This window comes from Cryptomeria japonica, chromosome 3, assembly GCF_030272615.1.
Source record: "Cryptomeria japonica chromosome 3, Sugi_1.0, whole genome shotgun sequence".
Lineage (NCBI taxonomy): Eukaryota > Viridiplantae > Streptophyta > Pinopsida > Cupressales > Cupressaceae > Cryptomeria > Cryptomeria japonica.
In genome coordinates, this window is record NC_081407.1 from 239,552,471 (window position 1) to 239,572,811 (window position 20,341).

Sequence of the window (20,341 nt, forward strand, 5' to 3'; positions counted from 1 at the left end):
CCAAATAGCTCTATTACAAGGAGAAAAGCCGAAACTTTTAATCTTAGGTCCCCATTTGGGGCTGAGAAGAATCGCCACACCACCCCTACCCTGAGGGTGATTAGTGGAGAATTTGATAGCATCTCTCCAAATAAAATTAAGATTGGGTTCAAGATTGAATCCAGTAGATTTAATTTCTTGCAACATAATCATATCAATATTAGTTCGAGACTTGATAAAATCCTTGATAATAAACTTTCTATCAAGACATTCCAACCCTCTAATGTTCCAAGAAACACAATTCATTGTGACATGATTAGAGCATTAGACGCCTCAGCACCCACAATGTCCTCCATAGGAGAAGCATCTTCAGAGTTTGTTTGATTTTGCTTTTTACTGTTCTTGTTTTTATTCTTGGATCCTGGAGGTCTTCCTTTCCTTCTAGCGGTGAGGATGTCCTCATTATTTGACAGAACAGGGGAGGAAGCCTCCAACTCCGAAAACTGATTATTAGCGACAGGGGTTGCCGGAATGACTTCAACTATGAAATCATTCGTAATCTCTTTAAAATCTTTCACAAGGGGGTTCTGTTTTGAGGAAGTGTGTTTGGTGGGAGCTTTAGGAACAGTCAGAGGGGAGGCAGAGGGTTTGGCAACATCATTAGTAATCATATTAGTTGCTGAAGGAGGGGATATAAGAAGCATATTAGGGGCCGAGTCCTTTTTGCTCGACCGATTCTTCCTTTTTTTGTAACAGTTTGAAAACCATCTGTATCCACAATGCTGGTAAATGACACATTTTGAGAGACCGTTGTTTGTATCAGAGAGGGGAAAGATTGAGAGGGAGCATTTAGGGAAGGCACAAGATTAGTTTTAGCAGAGGAAGGCGGAATCGACTGGTTAGAAATGGGGAGGTTAAAAGGGTTAATAATTTTTTGATTTTTATTTCTGATAATCGGGCAATCTTTCCTAAGATGCCCTTCTTTCCTACATAGAAAACACGCATTCAAACCACCTAGGGTTTCAATAGGGTAGAAAATTTGCTCATTAACAATGGATATGTTAATTTATTTGGGTAGATCCTGACCAGGTTTCAGAGCAACAAGAACCCTTGCATCTAAATGCGGGACTAACCGAGCAGAATCATCCATTCTTAGGAATTTCCCTAGAGGTTCAACCAGTTGAGGTATAAAACGCCATAAGAAAGGAGGAATTTGTTTTATGAGGACCCATCTCAGAGTCGAAAGAGCAACCACCTCATCAAGGTTAGCCTCTGCATTCCAAGCCAGAGCCCTAAACATGGTGTTGCCGACCGTCCAGTACTCTTTTTTTAGCACGACCTGTTGAGAATCGTTATTGACAAAAAATACAACAAATAATCCTTTTTGAATTTGCTACAAAACGAGATTTGATAACCAAGCTTTAAGTTCCAATAATTATAAAACCAGTCGTCTAAAAATTTTCTGGCAGGCACTTTATCAATTTCAACCGCAGAGATGAAAATGGCTGTGTTACTCAACCTTTCTTTTTCCTTAATAATCTCATTCAACATTTCAGGATTGGGAGTTACATGAAATGCAGAAGGGTCCCCAGGATGCTTACCGTTTGTTGTGACTTCATTTTGCGCAGGTTTGGCGAATCGAGCACCATAAGCGATTGCAGGAGAAGATTTAGCAACCGCCTCTAGAAAAGATCTCGGCTTATTGCCAAGGTTTGGGCTCGGTTTTGACACATTGTTGGCAGCGTTTTGGATTGATTTCGTACCGAAAATTTAAACGGTATATTAAATTTAGGGCTAGAGATTAAGGGCAGATCACACCTGGTAACTTGTCCGGTCGCTGAGTCATCATCCTTATTTCCTGCCACCTCGCTATATCAGATCTGCCTAAATTCGCACTTTCGCCCCCAAGAAAGGGTTTGATGTATTTCAAAAATCAAAGTATTGATTTTATGATGATAGAGATCTGAAGCCTTGGTTTTTGCATTTCTTTTCTTCAAGGGTATGGGGAATTTGTTTCAGAGGATTTAGTCTGAGCTTTTGTAAGGTAAGAAATCCGATCATGCCATCTCCTAACTCTATGGCGGTTCTTTTGATGTTTTTTTGAAGTGTTCGTTTCTCTGTCGGCGTTATGGTGATTTTCATTTAGTTTTTGTATCAGCGTTCTTTGCTGTATTGAAATTACTTTGATAACATTTCCGGTTTATCGTTTGTGCTCCTCGTTTGGTGCGAAGTACGCGAGTAATTGTAGTGAAATTCGACAGCTGAGTGTACGAATTTCGCTTCTTTAACCTAGGGATGGAGGATAATGAACAAAAAAATAACGAGACAACGACGCGAATATGTATATTACAGACTTGGTCTTGAATACATTGTTTAGGCTCAGGGACATGCGATATAGTAGCGTTCAAGTGTTTGAAACGCATTTTTGGTCCCAATTTCAGATTATTATTGACACCAAAGTAACTGTGAAGTATGGAGGTATTTACAGGAGGATTTCGATGTTAATTATGTGTTCAAATTGTTGAATATGTTAGTTAAGCGTAAATTTTTGCTTGTTGCGCTGCTCTTTTGCCTAAACAAGGAAGGAAGAGATAATGCCATGGTTATGCATCTACATTCTTGTTCTACAAACCCTCGAACTAAGGAGAGGTTGGAATTCTTGTAGTTGAGGCTCGAAGGTCTTCAACACAGTAGTGTTTAGTATTTAAAATGCATTTTATGGCCTAGGGTTTGAGAGAATTTCCTAGACAAAATTTAGCTTGAAGGTGTTAACTGGTGGGGTTCGATGATAATCAAATAACCAGTTCTCAAATTTGTTGGACGAGTATAGATTTTTTGTTCTTACTCTTCTCTTTCACATAAGCAAGGAGGAGAGAGATAACGACATGGTTATGCATGCACATGCCTGTTCTGTAAGCATTAGAACTAGTCCTAGGTGCAAATTCTTAAATATGTAGTTTAGTCTCAAAGTTGTGCAATATTACAGTGTTCCAAGCATTGATGCATTCCATGGCCTTGTTTTTTAGATTATTTTTTATACAAAATGTTACAAGTTTATTGTTTCACCTAGGGAAGGGAATGATAGAAAGATCGAGAGAGAATTTCATCCTTATGCAAGCATAGGTCTGTTTTCGCTGTAACACTAGAGAATTCATAGCGTGCTTTATTGTTGTGTACTTGAGAGAATTTCTAAGACACAATTTAGTATCAAGCTGGTAAATATTTTGGTTCACATTAGACCCGACAAACAAATTAACAAAATCAATTGCTCTCATTGTCAGTGTGCATATATATTATATAAAAATTACAATGAAATGCCCAAAGGTTGCAAGTTTCACCTACAAACTAACAAAGGCATTGAAAATCTGCTGCTGCTCCTAATTGACATTTGCTAATGTTGCCTCTAAATCGAAGTTTGAATTTTAGTTATTGCCACTAGAAGGGTTTGCCTCATCTTGGAAATCCAACCAATCCTTCTTGTGCCTCATCTTAATCAAACTATCTGGTGTCTTTAAGATCAATATCCCAATGTGCGGTTGAAGTCTATCGATATTTAGGAGTATGTTGATTTTGAAGCAGCAATGCACTATGCATAGTTACTAACTTCTTTACTTGTGAAGAGGTAGGTTTATTCCTGTTGATTGATATGATATTGTATGTGGACCAATTCCTCTTTGCAACAAAGGAACTAATACGTTGTCAAAGTAGGCAAGAGTGAAAAGGATTCTCAACTCTGGTGCATTCTTGCCATGCCACACACACCATTCAACAAGGTTGGTTTGAGCTAATGTAGCTCTTCCATCCTCGCCTCTAGCATGCAAAGTAAAGTAGAATCCTCATTAATATATGTTTTTTGATGGGCCTTAACCTTTCTTTCACTTCTTCATTGTGAGATGGAGGCACTCTATCAAGCCTAGCTACATACCATATGGGATTTAGAGTAGAGGTTTCCATATGAAGTGGGTTCATAGTTTCCATCTCCATGCCAAGGTGGGCCTAATATGCTCCACAAAAAAATCCAAAATCAGGTTCTTTGCTATGAATGGATTGCTTTGACTGTACAAGCATTTTGTCGAGGAGAGTCTGTATCAACGTATCTTATGACACACAATAGGTGAGATGAAAGAGCAAACAAGTTACAGAAAATTAAAATTTCAAAAAGATTAATTCAAATGATAAAGAGTGTAGTCAATATACAATGTCTATTATTATATTTTGATAGTATTGGTTATTTAACTATGTATCAATTGTTTTTATTAAGTGTTTGTTGGCTTCAAGCAGGTATAAGTGTTGGTTGGTTGATGGTTGTGTTCTTCTTGGCAACTGATAGGTCCTTTACAAAGATTGTGTATTGTCAAGGAAAGTAGTATGAGCTAGTTAGATCAACTCTGATCCTTGGTTGATCATCTCTAGTCTTATTCTGTAATAATTTTATGTGCGAATAAAGATATATTTTACTCTTTATGTCTGGTATACATTGTCATTGCTATTATTAATTCATGTGTTTATTTTGTCAGATAGAGCAGTAAACATTTGGCATCGTTGCCTTAAAAGAAATTGGGTCAGATTTGGGTGATTCATCCTCTTAGATCCCAATAAAGGGGAGAAGAGGCCACAAGGTGGTCAAGACCATGAGATTAAGTGATCATTAAGGAACATCTGTTAAGTTCTTTCAAAATTCTGTGATCAAAACAAAAGAGATGGAGATATGATTTGAAAGTTGTATTTTATCTGCTATAGCGTGTTTTAAAGATGCACCACACTTATCAATTTCGGTGTGTACATCCTCCTCAATGTAAGCATGCTATATAAGTGGATGAGGGATTTCGTAGTGAAGAGATGTGTCTTCCCACGTGGGAAGACACATCTCTTCCCTATGTACCTCTCACCACAGTATATAAACTAGTCACCGTTTACTTACCCGATCGGAAGGAGTGCGACTTGTTTAAGAATTGCTTTACCACCCGATACCATGAACGGTGTAACCGTTGGTCAAACACGATAAGTTAACTTTGGTTTTATTTCATTAGTTAATGTTAACATATTAGTATATGTAATCAAATATATATATATATATATATCGGAAGCATGAAATAGTACGACTAATGTTACAAAATTAACACTCCCTCTTAACTAGGGAGGACACATTTCATGTTAGAAAAAACATCACAATTCATCCATTGATTGTGAAGAGAGGAGATATCACACCATAGTGATATTCAGAGATATGGTTCAACAATGAATATCAAGTCTCATGATACTCACCATAACTCATAGTTATCAAGTAAGGCATGTGCATTGGCATCAAGTCACATGATGCCTACCATACTGATAATGATTTCATGTCATGTCCACGAATATTATGTTCATAATATTCACCATGAAGATCTCTATCATATTTATGGTTTATTTAATGATATCAACCAGCAGATATCTACCATAATGTCTCAGAGATATATATACTATCATGACATGTCCACATATATCAAGTCACATGATATCCATCAAGAAAGTTAAATTGATAATCTTAAAATCGTCACCTTACAATATTAATTTGAAACAAGTGTTCATTATTGAAAAGTCGTCACCCTTCAATAATGTTCACAGAAGGCCCATGCAGTCATGGAGTCACACACATGACAAATAAAAGAGTTTACACACTAAACATCTTTAAATATATTAGTATATCAGAATAAATGAGACTCTATCTCAAAATTAAATAACATTTTCAACCATACCAAGTTTATCTCTAAAGTGTTCAATCTTGATCCTGGAGAAAGGCTTGGTAAGAATGTCTGCAATCTGATCACCTATACTAAAATAATTCAGTCGGATCACATTCCTTTCCACCATATCTCGAACATAGTGATAAAGATCTCAATGTGTTTAGACCTGTCATGAAATACTGGATTCATTGAAAGCTTAATGCAACTCTGATTGTCACAGTAGATGATAGTAGGATTTAAGGGCTGACCAGACAGTCCTACAAGCAATTTCCGGAGCCATACAACTTCTCTTGCTCCCATGGAGGCTGCAATGTATTCAGCTTCTGTAGAACTCTGAGCAACTGAAGACTGTTTTCTACATATCCATGAGATCATTCCTGATCCTAAACTGAAGCAACATCCTGATGTGCTTTTCCTGTCAACTATGCTTCCAGCCCAATCAGAATCAGTGAATCCACGTAGGTCAAGTTCTACATGTTTATATTTTAAACCAAAACCAATAGTTCCTCAAAGATATCTCAGAATATGCTTTGTAGCAACAAGATGTATTTCCCTGGGTTCACACATGAACTGACTTAGTGCATTTACAGCATAACATATATCAGGTCTTGTGTTTACCAAATACATCAGAGATCCAATAATCTGTTTGTAGAGTGTAGGATCTGCAAACTCTGATTCTGCAGCTATTTCCTTTAGCTTGTGCAGATTTGTCTCCATAGGTGTGGTCATGGATCTACAATCCAACATTCTAAATCTCTTGAGTATATCAATGGTGTATTTTCCTTGATTAAGGATTATACCATTTGCCTGCTACCAAACTTCCAATCCAAGGAAGTAGTGAAGAATTCCTAAATCTTTCATATCAAACTCAGAGGTTAATTCTTTCTTACATCGAGAAATACAATTATCCTCTCCTATGATTAGTAGATCATCAACATAAAGAATAAGAATTAATAATTCACCATTGATTACCTTGTAGTAGAGATTTGGATCTGCTTCATTCTTGAAAAAACCCTAATTCCAAGAGATAGTGATCGATTCTTTCATACCATGCTCTGGGGGCCTGTTTCAGTCCATAAAGAGCTTTCTTTAATCTGCAGACATGTGATTCAGCCTTATGAATCACAAAACCTTCAGGTTGCTCCAAATAAACTTCTTCAATCTTACCATTCAGAAAAGCAGTCTTGACATCCATTTGATGGACTTTCCATCCTTTAGATGCTGCAATAGCCAAAACTGCTTGGACATAAGTGTATCTGCCATCTGGCAACAAGAGCAAATGTCTCTTCATAGTCAATACCTTCTTTCTGTGAGAAACCCCTGGCAACAAACCTTGCTTTGTGCTTCTTAATGCTGCCATTTGCTGCATGTTTGATTTTGAAGAGCCATTTAGAAGATACCACAGATTTGCCTTTAGGCCTAGGCACAATATCCCAGACATCATTTTTCAGAATTGACTGATACTCTTCTGACATAGCATCTTTCCAAACTTGATGCTTGAGCGCATCTCCAACCCAGGAAGGTTCTGCATCAATGATCTCACTCATCAAGGCAGTATAACTGGAAAATAGGTTAGGTCTCTTACTTTCTCTGAAGGTCCCCTTTGGAGCAGCATAATTTTCAGCTTCTTGAAGCATCTTTTTAGCCCAAAGTGGTCTCTTCCTAGTTTCGGGATAATTTTCTTCTAAAGGTAAGCCTTGAACTTCATGCTCAGCATCTTCAAGGGTCTCCCTCTGAATCTTAGGGGTGGAATCCTCATCCAAGCTTGTAGGAGGATCTTGGTGTTCTAATTTATTAGAGCTTTTGGATCTCCTGAATGCTATGTCTTCCTCAAAGATGACATCTCTGCTTAGTTCAATTTGTCTTTGACCAGGTATGTATATTCTATAGGCTTTAGAGGTTTCATTGTACCCAACAAATACTCCTTTCTTTCCAGAAGGTTCTAACTTTGACCTTTTTTCTTTGGGGACATGAATATAGACTGGACACCTAAAGATCTGGAAATGACTTATGTCAGGTTTGTTGCCAGTAAAGGCTTCTTCAGGGGTTTTATTGTCAAGAAGAGAATGAGGACATCTATTTTGAATGTACACAGCTGTCCTCGATGCTTCAGCCCAAAATGAGGTTTCTATATTTTGGTCAAACAACATAGCCCTAACAGCTTCTACTATAGTCCTATTCTTTCTTTCAGCTACCCCATTTTGTTGTGGGTTATAAGGTACAATTAACTCCCTCTTAATCCCAACATTTATACAATAATCTTCAAACATATCAGAAGTGTATTCCCCCCCATTGTCTGTTCTTAAGGTTATGATTTTCTTATCTGTCATTTTTTTTGCAAGAGCTTTGAATTCCTTAAATTTAGAAAGGATTTCTTCAGACTCTTTGTACCTCAGAAAATATATCCAGGTCTTCCTATAATAATCATCTACAAATATTACATAATATAAAAAATCCCCCTAATGAGGGTACAGACATGGGTTCACATAAATCAGAATGAACTAATTCTAATACATTTTTGGATTTATTGTTGCTAGAATTAAAAGACCCTTTAGTATTCTTTCCCAAGGCACACCCTTTGCAGGCTCCTTTAGATTTTTGACTTGGCTTGGGTAAGCCGATCACCATCTTTTCTATCTTAGGTAGGGCATGGAAATGAAGGTGCCCTAATCTTCTGTGCCAAAGTTCATTCGAATTTGGAGTCTCATGAATCAAGGCTAGAGGTGGAGTGGTGCAAAGTTTGTAGAGGTTCCCTTGTCTTACTCCAATGGTGTGGGCTTTCTTGATGGTGGATTTCTTTGGCCAAGCAAGTACCTTTCCTTCCATAAAGGTTAATCTGTAACCCTTATCTTCAAGTGCAGAAATTGAGACAAGGTTTCTCTTTATACCAGGTACAAATAGAACTCCAGTCAGCTGTAGGGATATGCTTGACTTTAGGTTGATATTGCAGGTTCCTATTCCCATAACTGGATAATTTGAGTCATCACCAATTTTCACTTCTTCATTTGAACTTTACACAAGTGTATCTAGGTGCTCACAAAATCCAGTGATGTGTCGAGATGCTCTGCTGTCAATCACCCATGTGTTGAAATTGGAGGTGACTTGACTAGAGAGGGCTGAGTAGAAGACTAGCTTCTCGGAATTACTCCCTTTCTTAATTTTTGCCATTGAAGCTTGTTGTTTGATCCTGTCTGGACACTTCATTGCATAGTGCCCATATTGGTCACATCTGAAACATTGTACTTTAGAAATGTCTCTCTTCATCTTTGAAGACCTCTTCCCATTTGAGCTGTTGTCCCTCTTTCTCTTAAAGTTCTTCTTTCCTTTCTTGTGGGAATTAGAGTTTAGAATTTGAATGTCTTCATTACCATAGTCTTGTTTTATTCCTCTTGTGACAAGCCGAGATTCCTCTTGAATGCAATCGGTTTTCAATCTATCAAACTTAGGAAATTTAGAACGAGCACTGATTCCTTGAATCAACGATTCCCATGAGGTAGGAAGTCCATTTAGGGCCATCATAGCAAGTTCTTTGTTGTCTACTAGATGTCTAATAGTGGATAGTTGATCCCTAAGCTCAGTGATCCTCAAGAAATAGGATGTAACTGTTTCTCCTTTATTCATCTTTATATGGTGTAGTTGATCCTTTAGGGTGAGAGCCCTGCTAGTGTTGTTGATTTCATAAATGTCAGCTAGTGCTTTGAACATCTGAAAGGCCGTCTCATATTTAGAAATAACAGGTACAATGTGGTCTCTTACTGAATCCACAATTATCTTAAGGGCCTTCTCACTGTCCTTGCTCCACTGAATTTTCTCTATATCATCAGAGGGTTTAGGAATTTCACTTTTGACATGGGAGTCAATTTTATTTTCTTTCAAAACAATCATGATCCCGAATTTCCAAGATACAAAATTTGATGCTCCATCTAATCTATCTTCAAACCTAACTCCGGTTGCCATTAGGATTATGAGAATGTGATCTTAGTAAGAGCTTGGTGAAAGTTTATGAGATCGTTACAGAATTTTAATATGATCTTCCTTAACTTCGCTCTGATACCATGTTAAGTTCTTTCAAAATTCTGTGATCAAAATAGAAGAGATGGAGATATGATTTGAAAGTTGTATTCTATTTGCTATAGCATGTTTTACAAATGCACCACACTTATCAATTTCGGTGTGTACATCCTCCTCAATGTAAGCATGCTATATAAGTGGATGAGGGGTTACGTAGTGAAGAGATATGTCTTCCCACACATCTCTTCCCTACATACCTTTCACCACAGTATATAAACTAGTCACCGTTTACTTACCCGATCAAAAGGAGTGTGACTTGTTTGAGAATCGCTTTACCACCCGATACCATGAACGGTGTAATCATTGGTCAAACACGATAAGTTAACTTTGGTTTTATTTATCATTAGTTAACGTTAACATATTAGTATATGTAATCAAATTAATATATATATATATATATATATATATATATATCGATATATCGGAAGCATGAAATAGTACGACCGACGTTACAAAATTAACAACATCGAGCAAAGGGAATGAAGGATAAGATTACAAAAAACACTTGAGTAAAATACAGCCAGGCGATTCCCAAGTTCGAGCCCTTCTTGAGAATGTAGTCAAGTTGAAAAGTCAAGACAACCTTCTCTAGACAAGGGACGCTGGGAGACGAAGTCATGTTCCTTCACAAAATTGTATAAGAGTAGCCTTTGGGACATTGAAAGGTTGTCAATCAAAGGCAAATAAGTTGAGCCAAAGGTGTATAAAAGAAAATTTGAAGATGAAACAAGTACCTGAAAGGCTAAAGCCGAGGGAAGAGTTGAGGATTCCTATGTGGCTGAGTGTGCAACAAAAGCATCCGAATGCTCGAACCAAAACTCCCGAGCAAATAGATTCTAGATTGTAGGTTTGAATCAGAATAAAACCAGGGCAAGCCCTAGTGGAAAAAAGAACAAGTTGCCCAAGTTTATAGGCAATGATTTGGAGGATCCCGATTGCCATTGTAAGACTTTGTGAAACAATCTAGACAACAAATGGGCAAGATGATAAAGCAATTTGGCTGCGATCTTTTCCAACAACCTTGCAATGCGTAGCAATTGACTGGTATACAAAAATTGACCAAGCCTCCATAAATGCTTGGGAGAGATTAAAGAAGGCTTTTGAAGAAGAGTTTAAATTCCTTTGTGATAATGGAACGTTAGCAAAAATTTACAATACAAAACAAGCTAAGCACGAAAACATACGAGCTTATAATTGTAGACTTAAAGAATTGCTGGTAAAATTGAAAACATAACGAGTTGATAGTCTAAAAATGTGGTGGTTCATTGAAGGCTTACTTTCGTCATTAACTAAAAAAGATGTAGTACCAATCTTACCCTATTTTAAAGCCTACAATCGGGCGATGGACATAGAAAAGGAAGATAAAATGTCCTCTGTTGAAACTTAGTAGCTTCGGTAAGATAAATGATTGAATGAGAGACTTCATTTATCTCTCATTCAATCATCTACCTTATCGATATAACTACAAGCTAATGGTAGACTTCATGATTAAATAAATAAACTTGTTATAATCATCTTTATATGCATTCACTATCCAAAACATCGGATTGCACAGTTTGACATTTGAACATCATTATCAAACATAATCGATCATGCTATAATCATATTACACATGCTGTGATTGTAATAAGAACAGATCGGACTTATGATAACTATCATAGCTATCATATGATAGCATCGATTGATGTTATCATATGATAACTATAATAGTTATCATATTAATCTCGCATTATACCGATCTGTTATCGGTTGTTAGATTTAATAGCATTTGACGTGACCCGATTTTTTATCGGTTGATTACGTTAAATGTCTTTAGGCGTGACCCGATAGTTATCGGCATAACACTCTAATGAAACGGTGCTTGTGCACCGATCAAGACATGTCTTGATCGGGCATGTCAAGAGACATGTCTGATCAAGGCATGCCTTGATCGGTGGGCATTGCTTATAAGTATATGTCATATGAAATGCTGTAGAGACATAGAAAATAAATAATGTTATCTACAGCAACCTGTAACATAAGAAGCAACAGTAAATATCAGTAAAAGAATAACAAAATTATACAACTTCAGACTTGAACATAAATTTGAATAACATTTACATCCTCGTATAGTAAGAGAAAAATAGAGGAAGATGGAAGTTTGAATGGCAATAGTGACAATTAATCGAGAACAATACAAGCACTGTAGAGGGACATGCTCCAAATGATGAAAGAATTGAAGGAGAAAGAAGCCAACAATGAAACTAATGAACTATGGTATATTGAGTGCAAATTTGAGGGGCACACAAGGTAATTTTCCTAGAAAGATGTTTTATGAGATTTGCTAGGTTATGGGTCATTAAATAAAGGAATGCCCATTTTAATGTCCCCTTTGGGGATATTCTTATATTTTGTCCTAAAATCACAATTTCAACTAGAAATTAGAAATGTAATATAGTTAAGAGCATAAAGTTACCAATTGAAAAGCCTTTTAACAAGATTAATCCTGGTTTAGGGCTTGCACACAAAATTAGCCACTTGGACATTGACATTAAATCATTAATCAAGATAGCATCTAATTTGTCTAATCATTAGTATACATCATAAAATCCTATAACATTCTCATAATAAGATCTAATTAAGACATTAGCCATTCCAATGTGGATTCCCATAATAACCTCATTAAGAATTTGTTGAAATACTTGCAAATTGCAGTCTCAAGGTTGGTTGCCCTTTTACAGTGAGGGCATGGAAGGTGGGCTGTCCTTCCATGCCCCAGTTTACCTTGGAGGCTGGCCATCTTTCTTGTTCAAGCCCAAGGGCACACTAAGCCTCTGGTCCACGAGCATCTATTTTGGGGTGGTGTACTTGATGGGGGATGTCAAGCTCAATGGCACACTAAGCCCCTTGGCCTACAAGCATAGCATTTATCTTGGGGTGGCGTACTTGATGGGATCTCAAGCCCAAGGGCACACTGAGCCCCTTGGCTACAAGCATATCATTTATCTCAGGGTGGTGTATTTGATGGGATCTCAAGCCCAAGGGCACACTAAGCCCCTTGGTCCATGAGCATAACATTCATCTCGAGGTGGCGTACTTAGGTCTTGTGAACTTGGAAGGCTAGCCATCCTTCCTACACTTGCAATCCTTTTCTCCAAATTCAAAATAGATTATTAAATGAACCCCTTATCACATATTTATATTAAAGATAAGCATTTAGATTACTTGCAAAGGTCAGTAATTTCTGAAAGTATCTCTATTGCATGAACACATATGTATAGATCTATAGTTCTATTTATTTATCAGATTTATCTCTTATTTAGAATTGCTGCTAATGTCAATTTCAGCTCTGATTTTAATTCTTTTTGCTTATTTTCCTTGATTTTTCCATGCCTTTCGTGGATGAATTGTTCTTTTGTTTATATCTCTTATTTGGAAAGAGTCATACCTCTTCATAACACCTCTTTCCCTTGGCAAGAGTTACAACTCATCAAAGCTGAGTGCTGTCCTAACAAATCTTAGTCGTCTCCCTTAAATAAATTATAATTATTTAAAAATTGCTCTTAATCTAGTTGGCCCTTTTTTAAATAGTTATAGCCAGTTTTAATTATTTCTATTTTGGGTCGGCCCCCTTTCATTAATTCAATTGCTTATGTTTTTATTATTTACTAAAGCTGCAATCTTTATCTCAGGCGGGGGTATGACAGTCCGGCCTTCCCAAGATTGCTTGTCCATAAGAAATTCAAATTGGGATGACGAAGTTGGGAGTGCTCAAGATGATCCTCAATTGGAAATGGCTTGGTCCTTGTAACTTCTACTTCACCTCTTATGAAAATCTATCACACAATTTACTTCCGCTGCACTACTCTGATATTATCTCAAGTTGCAAATTTGAACTAGGATATGTTATTGTCAACAACTAATAGCTTATCCAGGGCATTTAGAAATTCACAAGGTTCGTAATTTTAAGGCAAGTTTTGTCTCATCTTTTTGAGAGAAGCAACAAGGCTATCTTGTAATAGTATTAATGGTGTATGCAAAAACTGATTTGGTAGGCCCTATGGATATCTCTTCGAGTTGAAGCAAGGGTGAGCTTCCAACATATTAAGATAAGGATTATGCAACCTTCTTTGTCAAGAAGGTTTTAGGGAAATTTCTTTTTGTTTCACAAACTTGCCCATTTTGTGTGACTAAATTGGATTGACAAGGGGTGTGATAGATCTTGTATTATGTTAGATTAGTCATGTTACCTTTGTAGGGTAATCTTGACTGAAACTCCTTGTAAATTTGAAAAATCCAAAGTTCATAACCTAGTTACAAATGGAATAAGTTTGATTTATTGGTTTGGCATTTGTATTTCAGACTTGTTGTGACCTAATCACACATCACCCCATTCAAAATGGGGACCCCCTACTTTTTAGGCCCTCTTGGTCTTTTTGTTTTTGTTTCTGGGGTCTTTTTGCGGCAGTCTCATCGGTCTCTTTGAGTTTGCAAGTGAGTGGGGTTAGTTTGATCAAGCCTGCAACTCGTTTGAGCAATTTTGGCTAAGTCTAGGACTCGTTTTATCAATTTTAGGGTTTTTTCTTCAGTCCTAGATTTTAGGGGTTTCCTTTTAGGTTTTTTGAAAACTGAAAGTTGCAATGGAGTCAGGACCCTCTAAGGATCTTGCACGTGAAATTTGAGCAACTTTCCATTTTTAGAAAGTTCCTATTTTTTAGGGATTTCAGTGCCTCCCGTAATGTCTTCATTTCACCAAAAATCAAACTTACTATTTTTTAGTAATTTCTATTTTTAGTAAGTTCTATTTATAGTGTCTCTGTGTCTTGTTTAGGCTCTAACTTTGACATTTGAAGCACTTTCTATTTTTGGAAAGTCTATTTATGGCAGGACTCTCGCAGACAGACATTGAAGACTGAATATTCTTGAAGATTCATCTAAATCCGGAAAGTTAGAAGCAGGCAAAGCTGATCAAAATTGGCTAAGTATGAGCATTCACTCTAGATGTGGAAACGCTGAAGAAAATCAAGTTTGGAATCCATCTCCATTCCTAAATGGCATCCTGAATTTGGAAACATCAAAATTCTCTAAGCTTGGAAATGAACGAAAGGTCAAATTCCATCACCAAGTCAGTTCAACGCCCAAATGAAGTAGAAGGGTACTAGATGAGAGAGGTCAAGGAAAAACAAAAAATGGTGGAATTCCTCCACCATAGGCAAATAGCGCCCTAGTGGAGTAATAGGGTGCCAAAGTGAGATGCCCAAGCAAAATTTAAAATTGCAAAGTTCCTTCTCAGTGTGGAAATAGTGCCCCAGTCATAAGGCACCAAAATGGATGAGGCATGGAAAAAGTTCAAAATCCATTTTTTCCATGACATGATGCAAATAGCGTCCAACATGGAGGATAGGGCACCAAAGTGAACAGAGCATGGAAAAGTCCAAAATTACAAAATTCCTTGATGAAGTGGTTTTGGCGCCCAGGAGACAAAGAGGGGCGCTCAAATTGACTTGCCATGGAAATGTGCAAGATCACAAATTCCTTGATGTTAGTAAAATGGCGCCCATGCATAAGGAAGGGCGCCGAAACAAGGAGGGCGTGGAAAATGTTGGAATTCCACCATGAAGGGAGAGCGCCAAACAAGGGGAGCCATGGAAAATGAACACAAAGCGAGATTCCTCCTCAAGTTGAAAATAACTCCCAAGGAAGAGGTTGGACTCCAGATCGGAGGTGCTAAGGAAAAAGAGAAAAATGCCAAAATCCTTGACAAAGTGGAATTAGCGCTTAAGTCAAGGAATTCAGAATTTTTCAGGGAGGAAATTGAAGGTCAGGAATGGATGAACCTGAACAGGAAAATCCCCTTGGGATTTTTTTAGAAAAATCCATTTTTAGACACCAAATCTCATCAAAATTTCAATTTTTTTGCAGATTTGGACTCATGAGAGAATTCCTTCTCTCTTGTACCCGAGACCTAAATTTTAGGAAAGTTCCTAAAAACTAGGAGATGGTGGAAAAACGTTGGAAATCTCCTCCAAGGTGTGAAAAGTTGGAAAACTTCGAGTCTTCTTGTGTCAAAGATTCTCTCTTCTAAAGTTTTCCGCTAAGTGGATGGATGAGGTGAATCTCGAGTGAATCTTCCAAAATCACTCCAAAATTCAAAAAATGGAAGGTTGGCGAGTTGGCAAGGGAATATTCCAAATCATGACACACAACTCGATGCATTAAGAGAAAATTCCATTTTGGAACTCAACTACGATGATGGAGCTCGTTTGCATGGCGTGTTGGAAAGGAATGTATGACACATCATTAAGGCAATTGCCCAAATTGACCTTCGCCAACTTAGCAGCATTTTGGAAGAATTCTATATAAACACACAAGTACAATTCATTCTTCACGTGTGAATTTGGAGAAAGAGAAGTTGGAGAGAAAGAGAAAAAGTTAGACTTAGAAAATATTTTATTCTTTTTAGGAGGCTTTGTTTGCAGGAAGTACTGATTTATTCCTAAAATGGTAGAATCAAGCAAGGCGACAACTATTACCAGGTAGGTGTAGATAAAGGCTGAAATGAAAGAATTCCTTTCGGAATCCAAGATGGTGTCCAGGTGGAAGGAAATTGTTGTGAGGTATTCACACATCGCCCAATTTCAAATGGGGACCCCCACTTTTTTTTGATTTCTAGGTTAGTGGTCTTAGTTTAGTTGTTTGTAGTTGTCGAGTCTTTGCTATTAACCTTTGTAGTTGCTCAGAAGTTGATCAAGTAAGGATGAAGTGAGGTTCAACACTCCATTCGCCCAACCAAGGCATAATCCCTTCCACTTCTCCCAACATTGTTAGTGGGCGCCCAAGCCCGATTGCTCCCATTTCCATTTCTCATCATCGCCATCACCATTTCACCATTCCATTTCCTTCCATTTCCACCTCCCCTACCACGCTTCACTTCCATTTACCATATCCTATACCCACCTACCTTTCTATCCTCTACCTACCCTTTCTTCATCCATTCCCATATCCTAACCTTCTTCACCTACATAGCCTACCTTATATTTCCTAACTTCCATCCCACATCCTTAACCCTACCCCTTACACTACCTTTACCTTTACCTCCATTACCCCTTCCATCTCATTCACCTCCCTACCTTCACCTATACCCTCACCTACCTAACCCTCTTCCCATCCTAGTATGCTCATCCACTACCCTTCACCTACATAACCTACCTTATATTTCCTAACTCCCATCCCACATCCTTAACCTATCCCTACCACTACCTTTGCCTTTACCTCTGTTACCCCTTCCATCTCATTCACCTCCCTACAATCTATAACCTCACACCTACATCCTCTATCCTCCATCTCACACCCCCTTACCCATCTACTTTCCTTAGCCTTCACCTCCCTTTACCTACACCTTACTTCCCTTAGCCTACCCTTTCCCTTACCTACCACTTTACCCCTACCCCTATCCTATCCTCTCCCACCTTCCTTCCCCTAGCCTAAACCCCATCCCATTATAACCTACACCCCTCTACGTTTTCATTACCCCTTTATACCTCCCATTACATTTTACTCCCTAACAGCTGAAAGATTTGAAAGAAAAGAAGTCCCAATCCTTCTATGTGAGCTCCTATGTAATTTATATGCTTGCAAGGACGAGTGGCTTCGATGGTTTGCTGGGAAAAGGAGTCATGGGTTGTGGACCAGCATAGATGAAAGTTCATGAATGTTATCCTTAGCTGCACCTCTACAATACTAATTCCTTCAATTTGGCGAATGACACTTTCACCATGTACCTAACCAGACTTATGCAGAATGAGCTCCACACAAGAGTGTTGCCACAGACTAGGGCTCTGGTTCAAAAATTTGGGGCACGTTCCTGCAATTTCCAAAGTTCACTTATATTAGGATGCAGGGATTCTCTTACCAGGCATATAAATTGCTGAGGTATCCGTCCGACAAATTGGTGCTGCTAGAACTCATGAGACAATTGACGACATATGATCAAATGCTGAAGAAGAAAAGAAAGTTGTCTATAGAATTCCTAGTTGTCCTTGATGATTACGTGGAAGTGTGTCCGAATCTAGCAACAACTGAGAAGGCAACAGAGGAATTGGCATTCTACCGCCTGGCATTCTACACATCCAAATCTCACTACGATCAATATTGTAAGATCAGAAAAGTTGCTGGATTGAAGTTTGTACACAAATTTCACCTTGAAGATTATTGGGTAAGTGCCAAGGATGATCTTGAGGTTAGGAAGAAAATGTTTTCCTGATTGCCTCGTGATACAATCAGTATAGGTGAAATAATGCAGGTGCCAGATCAAGTAAAGTAGGATTCAAACTTAGTGCAACCTAAATTTGAAAAGGTGAAAGATCAACCCATTCAGCCTCCAAATTGGTCAGAGCCTGAAATTGATGATCTGGACATTTTGGCCAAACCGGTTCTGAAATTCACCAAACAACATTGGGTAGATAGGTATATCAAGGAAATGTCCACCTGACATACCAGTTGATGGGAAGTCTAGATTCCCATAGTGAGGCTAGTAAAGGATCTTCACAAGCCCATGCCGAAGAGGGAGAAGTTCGACAGAAAGGAGTCGAGCTTGACAAAGGAAAGAGTGCTCCAAAGAGGCCGAGAACAACAAAGAAGGAAGTCTAGCAGGAAGAACCACTGCAGAAAAGAGCAAGGGTGGAAAGGATGCAATCTCCGGCTAGCTCTTCCAGTGTAAGGGAGGTAGAAATGTTTACATAGGAAAATCTGGTGAATCTATCTCAAGGCAACCTTCTTGACACCGCTCCATCACAAGATGTTCTTAGCGCCAACACTTCACATAGGCCCAATCAGCCAGGAAACCGGAGATAGAAACTTCCTCCCCATTTAGAAGAACCCGGCTGGATATAAAAACAATCCTTGCATAGATGGAGGAAATATCATAGGAGCACGCACACATGGAAATACAGGATACACCGGCAACTGCTTCGGATTGATTGAGGGATAGGTTGAGGAAGGAACCAGAAAAAGAAATTGATCCGGCATGAGAATTGGTGGAACTCTTGAAGAGGATGGATCAGTCAGCGGAGAGGAAGGCTGCCCGAAAATTTTCCTGAGTCACGAGTAATGAGTCCAGATTCAGGACTCTACATTTAGCTGAGCCCGTGGTAGACAAAGATAGGAATGAAATCGAGGCAAGTTATTATGTGTTTAGGGAAATAGATTTGAGGCGCGCTTCCACGACGTAGGTTGTGGAGGATTTCGAAGGGTCTTCTTGGCCAATGAGGGAGAAAATGCAGAAATTGAAGGAAAAACGCAAAAGATTGAAAGGTGGAAACAGGGCCTTGAGCGACTATGTCAAGAGATTTAAGCATCCGCTTGGGGAAGCTGATCCTTCATTCATTCCTCCTTCTCTTCCTCAAGAGGATGTTGATGAAGCTGAAAAAATTAGGAGAATAGCCCAAAACGCTAAAGAATGGGTGGAAGATGTCTTTGCTGCGGTTGGGAAATTCATGAAGACCTGGCTCATCTTCATTCCAGGCTTGTTACCCTTTTGAACAGATTGGAAGTAGCAAAAGGTCTATGGGAGGATGTTCACATCTATCACGACTTGACCATTCCGCGACTCAGAGCTCTAATGAAAGTTCCAAAGCAAGCATTAATTGATGGTAAAGTGATTCAGGAGAATGAGATCTATGATTTCCCCTGATGAATTTGCGTTGTTTGCTCTGGAAAGAATATCTTTGAAAGGTTTAGCATGGAGTCTTTGACTTTAAAAGACTCAATTAGAAGGGTACAAGAAGAAATCATTAGCGTGATTAAAGCATTGTTTGCGAAGAAGCTGAATGAAGATGGAGTAACATCGAACTTCCTGAGAACCCAATTGCATGAATTCTTCTTTGTAGGGTCATTTTCTAAGAAACACTTTAAGAATGTTTCTTCATTTTCCAGCACGATGAAGTAGGCGTAGGAAATGATGGCAGAATGGGAAAACTTCTCCAAAGTGAAGAGGAAATCACCTTGATGGAGTACCAGATTGAGAGTGTGCCAAGTGTCGCTATGGGTGAATTGGAAGCGAAACAATGGTCATCCATTCTTGGACGAGAATCTTTTGATCAAGTAGTGGCGACACACTTATTGCTGGAATATTTTGTCTAATTGGCAGCTCAGTCAATGCATGTTGAGTGCATGAAGAATGTTTTGCATGCTGCCACGATATTTATGATTTTATGATAAGTTCCTTCTGCATGTCGTTGTCGCATGGAGGAATGATGGGCATTTATTTCCGCATGGGGAATATTCATTGTATGTTGGGCAAACTTGATGTAAGTGGTGCATTTAATGCACAAATGAATGCTATTTTGGGCATGTTTGAAGTAATTGTATATGGGTTTCATGGGCATTAATTGTTGATTCCCACCTTGTTGCATCATGTGTGGGGAATCTTTTGATAGAACCCCTAATTAGGGTTTGCATGTCCTCATAGTTTGAGGCCTATATAAAGGGGTGACCCCCCTCATTTGTAAAGGAGGAGAGTTTGATTTCAGAGATTGTTGCTGTAAGTTTTGAAGCAAATCACTTAATATATTGTTCAATTGTTGGTG

At 38.4% G+C, this 20,341-nt stretch overlaps 1 protein-coding gene across 4 annotated transcripts in view; it reads left to right on the forward strand.

Moving 5' to 3' along the window:
- Positions 1–1,878: 1,878 nt before the first annotated feature.
- The window catches only part of LOC131074377 (uncharacterized protein At4g29660), a 35,909-nt gene continuing 17,446 nt past the window's right edge, over positions 1,879–20,341 (forward strand). The window contains exons 1-2 of one of the 4 annotated variants that reach the window (XM_058010986.2): positions 1,890–2,023; positions 13,448–13,556. In XM_058010986.2, the coding sequence (XP_057866969.1) occupies positions 13,508–13,556 (49 nt within the window). In that variant the 5' untranslated portion in view covers positions 1,890–2,023; positions 13,448–13,507. Of the gene's footprint in view, positions 2,024–13,447; positions 13,557–20,341 lie in introns of those variants that run through there. The other 3 variants (XM_058010987.2, XM_058010989.2, XM_058010988.2) reach the window with 3 other exon arrangements.